The sequence below is a fragment of the Vanrija albida genome (assembly GCF_041260175.1).
Source record: "Vanrija albida strain AlHP1 chromosome Unknown contig_3, whole genome shotgun sequence".
Lineage (NCBI taxonomy): Eukaryota > Fungi > Basidiomycota > Tremellomycetes > Trichosporonales > Trichosporonaceae > Vanrija > Vanrija albida.
Genome location: NW_027191422.1, coordinates 2106816 through 2123777, shown reverse-complemented (window position 1 = coordinate 2123777; position 16962 = coordinate 2106816). Strand labels below are relative to the sequence as shown.

The 16962-nt window shown below is 66.3% G+C and overlaps 6 protein-coding genes across 6 annotated transcripts; 3 read left to right on the top strand and 3 right to left on the bottom strand.

Annotated features, from left to right (window-relative positions):
- Positions 1 to 63: 63 nt before the first annotated feature.
- Q8F55_004110 (uncharacterized protein) lies at positions 64 to 1371 on the bottom strand (the record flags this gene model as incomplete). The annotated part of the gene is made up of 1 exon (XM_069352633.1): positions 64 to 1371. The coding sequence occupies one exon, from the start codon at positions 1369 to 1371 to the stop codon at positions 64 to 66; it is 1308 nt and encodes a 435-aa protein (XP_069210051.1).
- Positions 1372 to 1690: 319 nt separating this feature from the next.
- Q8F55_004109 (uncharacterized protein) lies at positions 1691 to 2091 on the bottom strand (the record flags this gene model as incomplete). Its single annotated transcript, XM_069352632.1, has 2 exons — positions 1691 to 1832; positions 1874 to 2091. The coding sequence occupies 2 exons, from the start codon at positions 2089 to 2091 to the stop codon at positions 1691 to 1693; spliced, it is 360 nt and encodes a 119-aa protein (XP_069210050.1).
- Positions 2092 to 4823: 2732 nt separating this feature from the next.
- On the bottom strand, positions 4824 to 7034 carry Q8F55_004108 (uncharacterized protein; the record flags this gene model as incomplete). Its single annotated transcript, XM_069352631.1, has 3 exons — positions 4824 to 6023; positions 6062 to 6472; positions 6507 to 7034. The coding sequence occupies 3 exons, from the start codon at positions 7032 to 7034 to the stop codon at positions 4824 to 4826; spliced, it is 2139 nt and encodes a 712-aa protein (XP_069210049.1).
- Positions 7035 to 9663: 2629 nt separating this feature from the next.
- On the top strand, positions 9664 to 10441 carry PDX3 (pyridoxamine-phosphate oxidase; the record flags this gene model as incomplete). Its single annotated transcript, XM_069352630.1, has 2 exons — positions 9664 to 10289; positions 10336 to 10441. The coding sequence occupies 2 exons, from the start codon at positions 9664 to 9666 to the stop codon at positions 10439 to 10441; spliced, it is 732 nt and encodes a 243-aa protein (XP_069210048.1).
- Positions 10442 to 10642: 201 nt separating this feature from the next.
- Q8F55_004106 (uncharacterized protein) lies at positions 10643 to 12203 on the top strand (the record flags this gene model as incomplete). The annotated part of the gene is made up of 2 exons (XM_069352629.1): positions 10643 to 11438; positions 11767 to 12203. 2 exons carry the CDS (start codon positions 10643 to 10645, stop codon positions 12201 to 12203), a joined length of 1233 nt encoding a protein of 410 aa, XP_069210047.1.
- Positions 12204 to 12555: 352 nt separating this feature from the next.
- Positions 12556 to 16281, top strand: Q8F55_004105 (uncharacterized protein; the record flags this gene model as incomplete). The annotated part of the gene is made up of 5 exons (XM_069352628.1): positions 12556 to 12902; positions 13291 to 13595; positions 13655 to 13771; positions 14122 to 16173; positions 16223 to 16281. 5 exons carry the CDS (start codon positions 12556 to 12558, stop codon positions 16279 to 16281), a joined length of 2880 nt encoding a protein of 959 aa, XP_069210046.1.
- Positions 16282 to 16962: the final 681 nt, after the last annotated feature.

The window sequence follows — 16962 nt, the reverse complement described above, 5'->3', positions numbered from 1 at the left end:
TCCCACGAGTGAAGGCGGGGATGCTGGGGTAACTGTAGCGTTAGGGTTGTATCGCACGTCCACTTACTCTGACGACGCTCGCGAGTCCTCTTCAACGGGCGTGCCGAAGGTCCCGACGCTCGTGTTGCGTTCCGAGAATGACGGGCGGCCAATGGACGAGGTCGCCGGGGCGTTCGGGTCGCTCCCCGTCTCCCCAGTGGGCTGCCTAACGAAGATGCGCGTGCCGAACTCGCCGATGTCGCCCGACGGGCCGGCTGCTTCGAGAGTCCGAGGGATACCCGCCGGCGGGGTGGCCGACCCGGCCGCACTAGTCCTCGGCGCGGCAATGTCCGACTCGTCGGTGTTGTTACGTGACCGACGAGCGTGGTATACGGCGGCTGCGCTGGCACCGAGGGCAAGAGCGCCGGCACCGCCTATCGCTGCGTCTTCGGGAATCGTGGTAGCCACTCGACCTGAGGCGCCTGGACGGCTCCCCCTGCTCCCCGAGCTCGCCTTGCTCCGTCCGCTCCGGTTGCTGCCTCGGCTGCTCTTGGAGCTGGCGCTGCCCTGGGTTGCGTAGATCGAACGGGTCGAGTCGGTCCCCATCGACACGTAGCTCGAGATGCTGCCGCTGTCTGCGGTGACGTACTGCCCGCTGCTACCCTGTGTCGCCATTGATTCGGGGATGGGTGGAGACTCCTCCTCCCCCTCGGCAATCTCCTCGTCCGGCGAGGCAGTGATCGTCTGTCGGTTGTTGTACCACAGGTCTGCACTGCCGACGTCCGAGCTGAGGCGACCGGATGAGCGTTTGGCGTCAGTACCGCCGCTGGCGGAGCGGTCCCCAGGGTGGTGGGTGGCACCGCTCCCTCCCCGCGTGGTGGCACCACTTCCTCCCCGCGTAGTGCCGCTGCCAGAACGAGTGCCTCCGCTGCCCGACCGTGCGCCAGAGACCTTGGAGCCACCACTGCTCGATCGGTCGGCGGCAAGGGCGGTGAGTCCAGCGACACCAGCAGCTGCACCGGCAACGCCAAGGGCCGCCCTGGACGGGGTTCCATGGGGGGAGGGTCTTTGAACACCGACCATGCGCTCCATGGTGTTGCCGCTGACGTTGCGCGAGTCGGTCGAGTACTGCGACGCTCCTGACGACTGAGAAGCGTTCGATGGTCGACGGCCCCGTCCCAGACGAGCCATGAGGGCAGCAGACCCGGCGGCAGCAGCCGTGCCAATACCCGTCAGGCTGTATTTGGAGCTGTGGGCGCTGCCTGCGCGACTGCCGCCCAGCAGAGCCGAGTGCTCGTCACCGCTCTGCGACGAGCCCAGTGAGGAGGCAGACCGTCTGCGTTCGTCGTAGTTTGGTGCGTGAAGCTCGACGTCATCACGCGATATCCGCATGATGGGCTGGGCGATACCGAGTGTAGCAGCCGCACCAACGGGGACCGTGACACCAGGATCTGGTGCTAGTCCCGATCCGGCTCCAACTGCCCCAGTGCTGTGTCGTGCCACTTTTTCGTGGTGGAATGGATCGGGTTCGTCGGTGGTTGAGACGGGCTCGAAGGCGGCCACTCTGCGCTGCTCCGACTTGTCTCTTCTCCGCTTTAGAATACACCATAGCAGAAGGAGCAGGAGGGCGAGGACGAAGAGGGGCACGAGGACGGAGGGGAGAACGATGCGAGGGATGTTGCGATGCGAATGCTGTGCGGTCGTGGGCGAGTCACTGGATTCTGTGGTGGAGCGTGTTGGTGTTGCTGAGGGTAGGGAAGAGATGGTCGGGGAGGGAGATGATGATGATACTGAGGAGGATGAAGATGGTGAGGATGAGGATGACGAGGATGAGGACAAGGACGAGGATGAACCTGAAGCACGGTCAACAAGCGCACGGCGCAGATCTACGCACCCAATGTCCCTGTACTCGAGCTCGGACTTGATGTTGACGAGGCAGATGAGGAAGACAGGGAGGAGGAGGTGGCGGTGAGGGACGAGGAGGACCCCAGGGACGTTGTACCTGGTGTTGTGGTGGCTGCGCTCGACGATCCCGGCGACGTCGCCGGAGTGGTTGTCGCGGCTGTCGAAGCCGTCGTCGATGACGGTGAAGTCGAGCCGCCGTACTCCCATCCCTCTCCTAATGGAATACTTGCTCCGTAGTCTGGGAGCCGTCGTCAGGCGCCTGATTTTTTTTTTTACCGACGCCACCGCGTCAGAACTCACAAGTCAATGGGAGATTGACCACCTCGCCGGTTGTCACTACCTCGCCGTCCACAGTCGTCACAAACTGCCGGGCAAGTCAGCGTACTGCTCTTGGCCATCGGCGGGTGCAGAGGGGGGTCACTCACGGTTGACCATGTGAGCCATTCTGGAAGGACCTGTCCGTCTGGCGTGACCCCACCACGCTTTTGGCGCCGTGGGCAGCCGACAAGGGCGCACCAGACGCGCTGCATGGCGGGGCGTGGCGAAAGCGTGGGGTTAACGACGGAGGTGATGGAGATGTAATGTTGAACGATGGCGACGACGACAAAAGAGATGAGATGTAGTGCTGGCTGGTGGTGGTACCTGGGCTGGCCACCCGCGGGTCATTGTTTGTCTTGCTGGGTTCTTGGGTCGAAGCAGTTTCCCCTGGGGCCTATGACTATCGTCCGGTTGCTGGCCCTGGGAGGGGGGGAGCGTGGGTGGCCACGCTACGATGCATGGTATGCGGTCCTACCCCCCCTCCCTCACCCTGTCGCAATCCGGCATACGGCACAAGGGGCCAAGGGGTGGTGGTGCCAGACGACGAGCGCCAGGAAAATAACGAGATGCATAGGACCCAACGTACCCGAGTGCATGCGATTGAGGGAACTACCAGTAGATTGGTCGCCTAGCACCAGGGCGGTGCGCGCGCGCACGTCTGCACTCGCCGACGATGAGGCCACGACGCGACTGCTTTTTTCTTAGGGTCGTCGACTCCAGTGGGCATTGCTGGGATGCATGTGGTCCGGAAGGAGCAACGGTCGAGCGAGGAGCGGTTTCCGAGCAGAGGATAGGTTGAAGCGAGCAAGTGACCCCAACTCGGACCAACGACGGCTACCGTTCCGCGGGGAAACCCAACCGACGAACCCTTGGTATTGCCTGAAGCAGTTGTTATGAGCCCACTTCGATTACCATACGGACCAAGCACAACAAGCCACTCGTTAAACGGCCCAACCCCAGGACCTGCATCTACGATATGAGCCATGCATCGTGCCCTTGACCCTGGACTGCAGGCTGTCTCGGGACAAGGGACGACGTACTCGACGACGGGGCGGCGTCGGCGCGGCGTCGGCTCAACACAGGCAGAACGGGGCGGCGTCGCTGCTGCTGCTCCTGCTCACGATTCCATCGGTCCCAAGCAGCGCAACCGCGTCATGAGCAACGCCACATTTCAGGGCCATGACGGCGCGGGGACGAGGAGACGCCAGCTCGGAACAGCGGGTACATGCATCTGCCCTCTGGAACAGACAGACGACGAGTGGTACGAGGAATTCTGCACACTGCCACCGAGCGGCAATGCCATGCTGTGCCTTGGTGGCGTCTGCTGTACGCCCGAGCGGCTTGTCGTCGCCATCCATCCGCGCTCCTCTCCGCCCCGCCAGAGAGTAGGAATTCAGGAGCCCGTCCTCGGCGAGTGGGAACTAGGTTGCGGGAAAATGTGTTGGTGGGCGCCGCCGAGGCACGCACCCATGCCGGGTCGTCGACTAGATTCCAATGGAAAGAAAGAAATCACTCGCGTATGGCGACAGTGACAAGGTCGGATCGCAGCCCACGCCATCCGCCTTGGCTACTGAGCCATCCGCGCCCCGTTGACGGCCGGCCGTTGGCTCACTTCTTGCCGGCAGCAAGGCCGCATCCGACATGTTGTCGTTGGTGGGCGAGGACGATCCACCTCGCCCACCACTGCCCATTGCAGCATGGTCACATCCTCCCGAGGTAATCGACACAACCTCCGGCGGCATGCAAACTACGACATGTGCTGCGGCACAGCTGGGGGTATGACTGCATACGTCGGTTGGTAAGGCCGGTGTTGGTTGATCAGCTTGATCGGGCCCACCGATGAACGCCCCCCGGTCCCGTGCTATCAGTGGGGGCTGGTCGTTCGCGTCCATCCTCGCGAGGTTTTGCAAGGTCCACCGTTGCTATCATGGCATATCGAGGGAGAGTGCGGGAGTGATACTGAGTGAGCGGCGGAGCAATGTGGCCGAGCAAGCCTTCCGTTGCACCGATCTGGTCCCCGCACCCTGCTGGAACATTGTGCAGGGTGGAAGGGAAAGTGGTTCCAGTGCTGGCGCAGGCGGGTGGCGCAGGACTAGCAGTCCAAGTCGCCGCAACATCAAAGTCACCAATCGCGACTGCTTTCATTTTGGGGTGGTCTCCAAGTCGACTCGTTGCGCGGTCGCGTGGTCGCACGAGTCCAGCCCATTGATCCAGTGACTTGTCATGTCATCCTGATTCGCCGACGTGGCGTCTAGATCGCGATACAGGGATGGTGTGTTTCATCAAGATCTCGCTGCCAGCAAACGCCGAGGTAGCTAACACGACAGACGCCGTTCGGCGCGTCGTAGTGCGGTGAGTAACCTGGCCCAGCCGTCCGCCGTGCCTGTGCTCGGTGTCTTGCACAAGTCTGCTGGGTTCTGGCCACAGTGGTTCGAGGCGGCGGGGGCGGGGCTCACGCTCAAGCCGCTGTCAGTGGGTGACGAGTCAGCTCTCGCCGTCTCAGCAGCCCATCATTCTGATCAACTTTGGGCAAGGGTTTGTTCAAATGATTCATTCGGGCAGGGTTCTTTCCGGCATGAAATCTAGCCAATAGTCCATAAAATGTTCGTCGCCCATGTCCATCATGCGAGGTCCGCCTCAAGTCTACGCTTCTTGTAGCCTGCCTGTCCGGCACCACTCCAGGCATCGGGCCACGTCCACGGCTCGGGTTCCCACGGCTTGTTGGTGGTGGTGACGGGGGCCGGTGGTGCCTTGCTAGTGGTGACCGGGGCCGGAGGAGCAGCGCTCGTAACTGGCGGCTTGGGGGTCGTCACAGGCGGAGGGGCGCTCGAGACGGGAGGAGCGTTGGACACGGGAGGAGGTGCGCTGGACGCCGGAGGCTTCGCGCTGGACGCCGGGGGCTGGGCGCTCGACGCGGCAGGAGGCACGCTCGACACTGCAGGAGGAGCGGACGACGATGACGCGTGACCGGGGACGATGATGGTGCCGATCGAAGCCGAGACAACGTTGCTGGGCACGGGGTTGGTAAGGTTAGACGAGGGCGCGGGAAGGGGCTCAGTAGGGAGCGTTCCGTTCGCAACAGGGACGACGGTGCGGGCCCCAGAGGGGGGGAGCTGCTGGACAGGGGAGAGGCTGTGCTTGCCAATGATACCGTCGCCGGCAATGAAGAAGTGGCCGATGGAGGGCACGCCGTTGACGACGATGAAGAGGTGGGCAGGGCCGGGGGCGAGAACTCCGGGGTTGGGCGGCAGCTGCGAAACGTGGAGGGTGACGCCTCCGTCGGGTGTGGCCGAGTAGGTCGAGTTGAGCTGGACGTGGCGCTGGCCCATGTGGAGCGAGTGGGTGGTGAAGCCGCCGCGGATGATGACGGCCTTGATCTGCTCGGGCTTGGCGCCATTGAGGTCGCCGGCGGGGAGGCCAATGTTGAAGAAGTTGCCGCCGTACTTGATCTGCGAGGGGAGGCCGGTCGGCTTAGGGCGCGGCTTGTTGTAGTAGTCGGGGTAGAAGTACTCCATGCGGGTCTCGGAGTGGTACTTGCGGGACCCGGGGGCGTAGTACGCTCCGTTCGGGTTGGAGCCACCAATGGCGATAGCGCCGTCGGGGAGCAGCAGCGAGCTCGAGTGGTACATGCGGGGAATGGTCGTCGTGCCCGCGCTCGACCAGCGCTGGCCGGAGGGCTTGGACGGGTCGTAGTACTTTGCCTCAAAGGCGGGGTTGTCGGCAAGCGACTCGCCCACCGGCCAGCCGTAGTACGAGAAGCCACCCGTGCCCGTGTGCGCGCCGTTGACAAGGAACAGACGGCCGTCGGGGAGACTGAGGAACTGGGCTGTTAGCCGTGGTCGGGGGTGGGGCCACTCACCTCGCCCATGACACGGCCCTTGACCATGGGGTCCTCCGTCTTCCACGACTTCTCGCGGTCAGGCGAGATGGAGATACACGTGTTGTCCGACTTGATACCGGGGACCCACTGGCCCAAGCTCCAGTTCGAGTTTGTGCCACCGCAGATAAACACCCTCAGGTCCCAGTTGTTCTCGGGAGTCTGGGGGAGCGAGGCCGCGGCGCCAAAGGCCGGGCTGACGCGGACCGAGAAGGGCACCTTGGAGAAGCCACGCTCCTCGGCGCCAGTCTCATAGTCGAACAGCGCGGCCGTGTCACCCGACTGAATGAAAAGCTTGCCGCTGGGCATGAGCCACGTGAGCGCGTACAGGTTGAGCATGGTCGTGTCCTGCAGCAGCTTCATGGTCTTGGACGCTCCGCGTTGCGGGTAGAACTGGGGTTAGCGGCGCGCTTGGGTCTTGACCCACCTCGTACGTCGGGTTGTCGTACCACCACGAGTTGACGTACACGAGGGCGGTCGAGCCGCCGATCATGATGGCCGAGCCGTCGGCGAGCGTCTCGACAGTCGGGTACCACCTCTCCTTGGTGAGCGGCGTGTGCGTCTCGTCCCAGTACGGGGTCTCGATGCGCGGGTCCATGATGCGGACCGCCCTGCGGCCCTCGGCCGAGCCCGTCTCCGAGTTCTGGCCACCGATGACAAGCCAGCGGCCGTCGCCGAGCGAAGTGCCACCCGCACAGAACGGGTTCTTGGCCAGCGTCATGGGCCGCGTCTTGCGGCTCTGCAGGTCGTACTCGGCCGCCCAGACGGGCTTGCCGTTCACCTTGAGCGGGTTGTTGAAGCTGCGGTCCATCGTGTACAGCTTGTTCTGCGCGCCGAGGAACATGATGAGCTGGGAGAGGCCCTGGTCGACGACGACTTCAAACGTGTTGGGCTGCGGGTCGGCCACGACGGCCATGGCCGCGAGCAGCGACCAGAGGAGGCGGGTTGGCAGCATTGCGTGTCAGTGTGCCGGTCGAGGGAAACTGGCCAAGAAGCATCGCTACACCCCTCTGCCTTTATACCATGCTCGAGTCACCCTCGAGTTTGTGTTGTGGCAGGTAGACAGAGCCTTCTTACACTGCCCACTTCCCTGCCGCGCGAGGCTGTTTCGAACACGGGATCTCGGACCGCGGAAATGGCGCGTCGTCCTTGATGCGGGACTGAAGCAGTACGAGACGCCTAGGTCGAACTGACGGGACGGTACGCGTTTCAGGTAATTGCTTCCTCACAAACAGGTTAAGTTTATCGTTAGTGGTGACGAGAGCCTGGCCGTGTGTGGCCGCGTGCAGCCGCGTGTTTGTGTTTGCGACCATTTCCAGCAAGGGGGCGTCTGGATTCCGGGGTGTGGGTGGGTACTGTGCACGGTACGGGAGAGTAGTGCATGGTGGTGTGGAGCCGGGAGGGGTGGGCAGCGACAGTGTGCTTGCGAGGACGATGTGCTTGCGAGGACGCGTATGTACATGAGTCTCCGCGGCAGAGTGAGACACTCTCCAAGATGCTGGGTCATGATCAGCTGAGGAGACTCACCGACCAAGCACAACAGACGCACTCAGGATGTCAGTACCACTGCCCAGCACAGTGGCATACTAACCCCCAGCAGTCGTCCTCTGACGTTGTGACTCACCGACGCGGCACAACACACGCACCCAGCGCGTCACCACCCGCTGCGCAGCTTGCCGTGGCGGTATGCAAGTACACGCGCCGTTACTAACCTAGTCCATCCCCTTGAGCCAGTGAGCAGGGCAGACCAGGCAACCCCAACCGACGGGAGCGTGCATTCCTCGGTCCCGTAACTCGCCTCGCTGGCTGTCGCGGCTGCATGATTAAACGCAGCACTCGATGAGCGGCACACAGGGCACAATCGACAGCTCCACTAAACGCTTGGCGGGTCAAAGGGTCGAGTGCACGATTGGACGGTGCATCTTGCCGGCATCCATCTGCGTCCGGCGACTAAACATGCACCGCAGCCGCGTCACGTCGCGTCGCGGGTGTTGGACCTGATCAGAGCATGATCCATCAGGTACGGCACCACACCGATCCGTCTGGCGTTGCCGATGCTCGACGAGGTATCAGGCACCCAGCATGGCATGGCAGGTCGCTCGGCTGGGCGTGCGTATTGTAGGGCGCGGCGCTCTGATGCTGGTGAGGCTGGGGAACACTGTCAGGGCGGTGGTGCCGCTCCGCGTCGGCCGCTGCGACCCAACTCTTCGGGAAGCGGCGGGACAAGCCGTGGCTTTCTTCTGGCGACCAGATCGGCCGGACTTGTTACTGCCATGGACGGGATGGCGGGATGGCATGCGCCAGAAGTGGCTATGGGTGACGGTAGCTGTGGCTCGCGTGGCAGTGGCCACGGCCCAATGGGTGCGCCGCTGCTGCGAGAGTGCCTTGATCGCTCATGCCGCGTACGCAACACTTGGCGGGGTTGTGTGTCATTGTGGCGGTGATGATGAGCAGGTAGGTTTGGAGTGGCTCGATGTGCGGCACATCTCTGTGCCAAGAGGTACAGAACTGTGCAGGCTGCTGTTCTCAGCGGAGGTGTTGGGCGGAGAAGGTGGTAGGGGGCGTGGATGGGGAGGGGAGGGGAGGGGTTGGAGGAGGGGAGGGCATGGAGGAGGAGAGGCAACGGAGGAGGGGAGGGGAGTTGGTAGGGCACTGGTGGAGCCAGGTGGTGCAGAGTGTCATCGCCACCACGAGGCCCACTGTGTTCTGCTGACGGCAGACAAGCGCAAACAGCACCAGGATGCGAAACCATCCTTCAGCGGCAGGTTGGGCAACGAACGAACCGCGAAAGGCGCCTCTGGCTTCCAGCTCAAAGGCGGAGAAGCGGTCGGCAGAGGCAGTCGACTCCACTCATTTCGTCTCATGAGTACTCTCCAACGAAGCAAGGCCGCCTCGGCACCCGCCACATGTCGCCGACATTGTCAGCGTGTCAGCGCGCACTGGCTCGCGGCGAGATCGTGGGGATGCGCCACTCGGTGGCGTCATTGCGCGATCTCCCGACCAGGTCGACCAGTCGCCGTGCACCGAACGAGGCGCTGGCGCTGGAACGCTCGAGTGCCGTCGATTCCGCCGTGCAAGTGTAGGTGGCGCACATGTCGGTCGCTGTCGCCTTGCTCGCGACGACCGAGGGGGGTGGTCATCGGGGCCGGCCGATGCAGACGACGACCTTATGGATTTGGGCTGGGGAGCCTGTGTCGCTGTCTATCGCGGCGTGCGTGTCTCACGAGGTCAAGGCAGCATTCCTACCGAGCCTGCGTTGTGGCCTGCTTAGTTTGCTCGTTGCTGTCGTGGTCGTTGCTGTTGAAGGCGATGAGTCGACGTCGGGTGACATTTCCGCGTCCGCCAAGCGCCGGTAACTGGAATTTCCAAGCGACGACGACCGCCGACCGACCGACTCGACGACTCTGTCTTGCTCATCATCTCCAACCCCCCATTGCATCGACTTCCCTCTTGCACAGTTCATGCGACCCGCGCCGTCGCTCATCTCCCCCGCACGACTCCTCTTCTCGGCGCGCACCACCCCCGCCGGCCTCCGCATCCCCCGCCCCACCGACCTCCACCTCCACCGCCCCATCTCCTCCAGCATGACGGCCGCCGCCCCCGCGTCAGTCTACGAGCCCACGGCCGCGGCAACGGCCACGCAGGCGACCACGACCGGCGTCAAGCTCACCGCGCACAACCAGTACGACGCGAGCCGGCTGGACCGGGCGGCGCTGCCGGCCGACCCGCTCGACCTGTTCCGCGCGTGGCTTGCCGAGGCGCTCCGGCCCGCCCCGGGCTCGCCGTTCCCGCCCGTGCGTGAGCCCGAGGCCATGGTGCTCTCGACGGCGACGGCGCGCGGCGTGCCGTCGTCGCGCGTCGTGCTGCTCAAGGAGGTCGACGGCGAAGGCTTCGTCTTCTTCACAAACTACAACTCGCGCAAGAGCGCAGAGCTCGAGGCCAACCCGTACGCCGCGCTCGCGTTCCACTGGCGCGAGGTCTCGCGCCAGGTCCGTGCCGTCGGCAAGGTGGCCAAGGTGTCGCGCGAGGAGAGCGAGGCATACTTTGCCACGCGGCCGCGCGGGAGCCAGCTCGGCGCCTGGGCCTCGGCCCAGTCGAGCGCCGTGGGCGAGGGCGCGCTCGCCGCGGCCGTCGAGGAGGCAACAAAGAAGTTTGAGGGCAAGGACGTGCCGTGTCCCGAGCACTGGGGCGGCTGGCGCCTCGTCCCATTGTGAGTGACGGGTTGGAGTTGGAAGTTGTTGTGCTGACCGCTGCAGCGAGATCGAGTTCTGGGCGGGCCAGCCGAGCAGGCTGCACGACAGGTTCAGGTACACGCGGCCCGAGGCCGGCGGCGAGTGGGCCATCGACCGCCTCGCGCCATAGTGGCGGTCGTCATGATTGCATGGATTCAATGGGCTCTGGGAAGTGCTGGCCGTGCGCGCCGTGGCCGCCGTGGCCCGCCCTCGCCCTCCGCGACGTGGAGACGGCCCATGCCGCTCGTCCCACTCACGTTATATCTGACTGGCCCCCGGCCTCCCCCGGCCGCGGCCCGCCTGACTGACTCGAGCCGAAGCACTTCTAACAATGGCCATGCCCTTCCCGTCGCCCAACACGCCGCCCGACGGCGACAACCACCACCCCTCCGTCCTCGACAAGCTCTTCTCCTCGGCCGGGCCGCACCTCGCCCCCCGGCTCCAGCACGCGCAGTCCAAGCTCACTGCGCACAGCTACGGCGCGCAGCTCGACACTGCGCTCCGCTCGTCGTCGTCGTCGCTCGGCGCCCGCGCCCGCCGCGTCTCGGGCCGCCTCGACGCCCTCCATGCAGGCTGGGGCGGCGCCGTCGAGGCCGCCGCCGACAAGTATGCGTCCAAGCTCGCCGGGGCCGGGATCGAGGCCAGAGTCGACTCGGTCGCAAAGCGCGTCGGTGAGGCGCTCGGCAGCGTCGAGCATCGCCTCGGCTACGGCCAGGCACAGCAGCAACAGCATCACCAACAGCAGCAGCAACAGCAGCCGGACCCACCCGTCTTCCCGCCGCCGCCTGGCACACCGGCGCGCCAGCAGCAGCAGCGCCCGGAGCCACAGCAGCAGCAGCAGCAGCTCGGGGCGGCCGCCGGCGCTGGCGCCGGAGCCGTCGGCGCTGGGGCTCACGATCCACCCCGCTCGCCGCGCATCGAGCTCGTCGAGCCACGGGTCGGCCCAGCGCAGCAGTTTGACTCGCCGCCCGGCTCGCCCCCGCGCGCGCCGCTCGGCCTCAAGCACGGGCAGCAGCATCCGCCCGAGCCCGCGCCTGCGCCAACGCAATCGACGCACGGCACCCCGCTCCAGCCTCCTGCGCAGCCTGCACCATCTGCACCCTCTCCTTCTGTGCTCGCTCCTCATCGTGGCGCTGCGCCTGCTCCCATCGCTGCTTTATCTCTTCCTCTCGCTCCTGCCCATCCTCCTCATCTCGCTGGCCCTGCTCCCCCCATTGCTGCTGCTCCTCCCGCTCGTCCTCCTGGCGTTCCTGGCAGCGCTGATTCTGGTGCTTTGGGACCAGCTCCTCCGGGTGCTCCTCGTCTTCCTCCCGCTCCTTCTCTTCATCCCAATCCCACTTCTCTCGTTTCTCCCGTTATCGACGGCTCTGCCCACGACAATGCCGCGTGCTCCGCCGCCCCCGAGGCTCCTCCTCCCCCGGCCCTCGTCGGCGCCGCGCTCTCTCAGCTCGGTAGTGTCCGCACCCCCACCGCAGACGAGCAAGGACGCGTCCCCAGCAACAACAGTGACGGCGCTCTCTCCGCGCCCAACCTCGTCCCCGGGCTCGACGCCGACCGTCCGGCCGCTGTATACGCCGTCCCCCGCGCTCCCGACGCTCCAGTCGTGCATGTCCCCAACACCGTCGAGCCTCCCGCCGCGGCCGCCGACCCCAACCCCGCCCGCGACGCCGGCCGACCTCCCGTCGACGCCGCCCCCGCGCCCGCGCTCCAAGTCGGTGGTGGTGGGCGACTCGCGGGCGGGCCCACCCCCACCCCAGCTCCGCAGCTGGACGTCCAACCCCGCACTCAAGACGCTCCCGCCCCGAACGCGGCCAGCGTTCCCCATCTCGCCGGACCCGCTGTGGTCCCCGATGTCGCCGGAGGAGCCGATCACCCCGTGGTGGGCGGCGTGAGCCACGGCCACGGGCAGTTTGATGACGCAGAGGAAGTGCCGCCGCGTAAGTTGACAGGCTGAGCTCGAGCTGACCCCAGCGTATGTCGAAATTGACGGGCACGGGCTCGCTCCCAGCTCCGAGCCAGCTGGGGACACCAAGGCCCGCGTAAATGTAGAGTAGCTTCACTGTCTCGTACTTGCCTTCTCATGTAGTTTACCATGCGTGCTTCTGGTTCTCTGCGTCTCTGCCCCAGCGAGGCGAGGGCGAGTTGGACGCGCACAGGTCAGCCTGCTCGCGTGATAAGTGGCGACGAGTGAGCGAAGGGGCGAGAGCCCCCCCTCCCCCCTACCTAGCACGTCCCACCAGCGCCATGCTCCCTCGTCCTCCACGTTACACCGACAAGCCGCTACCGTGCAAGCCGTCTGATAAGCCGCTGCCGTACAAGCCGCTGCCGTGCAAGCCGTTGCCGTGCAAGCCGTTGCCGGAGAGGCCGCTGTCTGTTGAGATACCACGGCCCAAGTCGAGGTCGTCGACGGCTGCTCCGCCGCCATCGGCCCCGTCCTACCAGCCCTACGCCCAGCAACACGCCTACCCCGACTGGCAGCCGCCGCCCTACGCCGCGCCAGCGTACGCCGCCCAGCCGTCACCGTCGCCGTACTACGCCCCCTCGCCACACACCTACCCCGACCCGCCGAACGTCTACACCTACCCCTGCGTGTACGTCTACCCGCCGGTGCCGCCCCCGCCGTTGCGCAACGCCGCGCTCTTCCCGCCCGTGCCGCCGCCCGCCGCGCGCCTCCAGTATGGGCCGGCACCGCAAGCACCGCGAGGATGGGGGCAAGCCGGCCCCAGCGACGGCAGAGGCGAGCAGTGCGGGCAGCAGTACTGGCCGGAGCAGTAGCCGGCACCGGCGGCACCGGGTTGCTCCAAGCCCTCCTGCTCCGGCGTCTCCCCCGCTCCCGCCGCTGCCGTCGACGGCGCCCTCGTCCCCAGTAGGCGCGCTGTGCGCGCTCCCCTCCCTCATCCTCCCCACCCTTGCCCTCCCCCTCGCCCTCCCCACGCTCACCCTCCCGACTCCGCCCCTCCCCTCACCGCTGAGCGCAAGCCCGACCGCGCCGGGGCCGATCGAGCGCGCGCTCCAGACAGCGGGGCACAGCCTCGACGCGGCGCTCACGACGGCGCTGAGCACGCACTCTGAGGCGTTTTCGACCCGGCTCGGGCGCCTCGACGCGGCGCTCGTGCGCGCCGGCGAGGAGATGGACCGCGCCTGGCCTGGGACGGCGGAGCGCGTCGGCAGCCTCCGGCGCGGCGTCGGCCGCGAGCTCGAGCGGTGGGAGGCTGCCCGCGCGCTCTGGGTCGTCGGCGACGTGTCGCCCTACACTGTATCGTCGCCCTCGTCGCCGGGCACGGGTCGGAGAAGCCCCTGCCCCCTCTGCCGTGTGGCGGGGGCGAGATCGAGGCCGGGCTAGAAGACGACGTGCGGAGCGTCATGGCCAACCCGGCGCTGAGTGAACGCGGCGAGCCGTACGAGAAGCCCGAGCCTGAGCTGCTCGGAATCGACGAGAGCACCGACAGCGAACCTCCCCGTGAGTGGCTGGCATCGCCTTTGGTCGTGCTGATTAGATGCAAGCGCCATACGAGGCATGAGCGTGAGCGTGGATGGATGGATGCAATCGGAGTTGATGTAGATGTAGTCGGAGGCTTGTAATGAATGCGGTGTTTCGTTACACTGCCACGGCGTCGTGCGTCATTGTCTCGCGGCTTGTTGCCACCACGTTTAAGTCACGGGGAAGGGGTCCTCTTCCTTTGCTCCTTTTACTCCATCACTCGACAATGTCGTACCAGCAGCAGCCTTCAGCAGGCGGGTACAACTACAGCTACCAGCAGCAGCCACAACAGCAGCAGCAACAGCAGCAACCGTACCCGCAGTCGCCAGGCGAGCAGCCGCCTGGCGCGTGGCCCAACAACGACCCGTACGCGCCCCAAGGCGCCCCCCTCGACCGGCGCACGTCGGCAGACCGCTCGCTGCTAGCCCACGTCCCGCCCAACCTCCGCGTAGACAGCAACCAGCTCAGCGGGTGGGGCCAGCGCATCGACAACGCCGTGGGACACGCGACGTCCGGCCTCGACCGCTTCCAGCCGGGATGGGGCCAGCGCCTTGACCCCTCGCTCCGGCAGGCCAGCAACCGCCTCGGCGCGGCCTTCTCGAGCATCGGCAAGCGCCTCGACCAGCACTGGGGGCAGGAGCCGTACGGGCAGGGGCCGAGCTACCCACCGGGGCAGTACAGCGGGCAGCAGTACCCCCCGCCGGCGGGCGGCCCGAGCGCGGCCGCCCAGCAGCAGGGAGCAGCCCACCCCCAACAGGCTGCTCAGCAGGCTGCCCAGCCTGCTCAACAGCCCCAGGCCCAGCAGTACGCGGGCGGCTTGCCCGTCCTCGGAACTCCGGCCCCCGCCGCGCCGCAGCCCCAGACGACGCAGTACGCACAAGGCGTGCCTGTGCTCGGATCACCGCCGCCGACTTCGGCCTCGCCCCCGCCCGCGGGCAGCGCGTATGCCGCTGCACCCGCCGCGGCGTACGCGCAGCCAGGAGTGACATCGCCATACGCGCCAGCGCCGTCGCCGTCGCCGCTGCCCGCGACGGCGGCTCCCGGTACTTCGCCGGTCGCGTCGGCAGTGCCCGTCGCCGCCGCTGCTGGCGTTGGCGCTCTGGCCGCTGGCGTCGGTGCGATGGCGCTGTCGAATGCCCCAGCGCAGCCTGCCCAGCCTGCGGCTGCCGTTGTTTCGCCCCAGTCGACGGGATACGCACCGGTAGGACAGTTCACTGCCCAGCCTCCCGCCGCGTCGACGGGGTACACACAGCCAACGCAGTTCACTGCCCAGCCACCCGCCGCCGGCGTTGTTTCGCCTCAGTCAACTGGATACGCACAGCCAGCGCAGTACGCTGCCCAGCCTGCTGCTGCCGCCGCTGCTGTTTCACCGCAGCAGTACCCCGGCTACGGCCAACAGCCGGCGGCCGCGCCCCTGCCTTCTGTCTCGCCCCAGCCAGCACAGGCCGCGCAGCAGTACCAGCAGGCCCCGGCGCAGGCTCAGCAGCCCGTGGAGCACGCGTACGAGTATGAGCAGGCGGCGGCGGCGGCAGCAGCGGCGGCAGGTCAAGCGGCGCCCCAGCCAACACCGTCACCGCAACCGGCACCGGCTCAGTGGCAGCAGCAGCAGCAGCAGCAGCCTGGGTGGTCACAGCAACAGCAGTGGCAGGCGCCAGCGGTGGCCCAAGCGCCCCAGCAGCCGGGAGCTCCGGCTCAGCAGCAGTGGCAGCCCCCAGCTCCCGCCCACTCACCTGAGTTGCAACAGGGAGCTCCGGCCCAGCAGTCATGGCAGACCCCCGCCCCTGCCCACTCACCCGAGTTGCAGCAAGGAGCTGCGGTTCATCCTGGCTGGGGCCAAGGGTACCCCGGGACGTACGCTGGGTACGGCCAGTCGCCGTATGGTGCGGCTCCTGCTGGGCCGACGCCACAGGAGCAGGCGAGCTGGGGCAAGCCGGCTGGTGCTGCGGCACCCGGCTCGCCACCTGCCACCGCACCAGTGGCGCCACTCACCTCGCCAGGCTGGCAGCAGCAGCAGCAACACCAGGCCTACCAGCCCGAGCAGCAGCAGCAGCAGCAGCAGCAGCACGCATACCAGGCTGGCCCAGCGCCGGCAGTTGCGCCCCAGGTGACCACTCTGCCAGTCAATCCTGCGTATGCGCCCCCACCTGTGCCCGACGCGTCGACGCGTCCTGGATCCGCAGGGCACCCGCTGCCCGCGACCCCCGGGTCATCGTCGTCCAGCGGCGTGCCGCCCACCGCGCCGAGCACGGCGTCGGGCGCGTACCCGCCCGAGAAGTGGACCTACTCTAGCGGCGGACCCGCTGCGCCGCCGAGCGCCGGAGGCCCGAGCACGCACCATGTCATCCCCGAGGCGGCCGAGGCCTCGAACGAGCTCCCACCACGTAAGAGTGCTAGCGCATGCCGTTGTGACGCGTACTGACGACGGTGCAGCGCCATATGACCCCGGACCGTTGGCACGCTCGGCGCCGACTACGGCACCCCCGCGATAGCGTATACCACTGCATTGCGGCGACTGATACACGCCTGGTCGCCGTCTTTCACTTTTGGGCTGACAGATCTGAGGTCGAGAGATTGGGTTTTGGGAACCAGGCCATCCGAATTGTGCTACGTTGAAACGTTTCCCCTTTGCTGTTGTGCATGCACGAGTTGGTGTTTGGTACGAGTGTACGGCATGGCGGTAGGTGCTTGACTACACCCGTCGCGTGGGGGTGCGGTGTGCCAGGTTTGAGCGCGGCGAGAGCGCGGCGAGAGTGCACATTGGGTAAGGCGACGGCATATGACGACGTGGGTGGGTAGGTGTGGGTGTGGGTGTGGGTGATGGTCGAGTGAGCGTCGTGCGAATGAGCGTCACAAGCGAGACGAGCCGAGCCGAGGAGAACAAACACGGGCCCGCCAATTCCCATCACCTCCAACGGACTGCGAGCTGGAAGGAATGGGCTCTGCCAGGGCTGCTGGAACGAGAACACGCGTAGCATTGCTGCGTGTCGCGCATCGTCGCGATCGTCGCAGCACATGGTTGCACCGATCCAACCCGCCTGGGTAAGATGGCGGCGCCACCGGGACGAGATATGCATAGGGAGGGGGGTGCTAGCAGCGAGCATTAGCACCAGCGAGCAGCAGGCAGCAGCAGGTAAGAACCGCCAGCACTATCCCGCCGGGAGTCGCTCCCC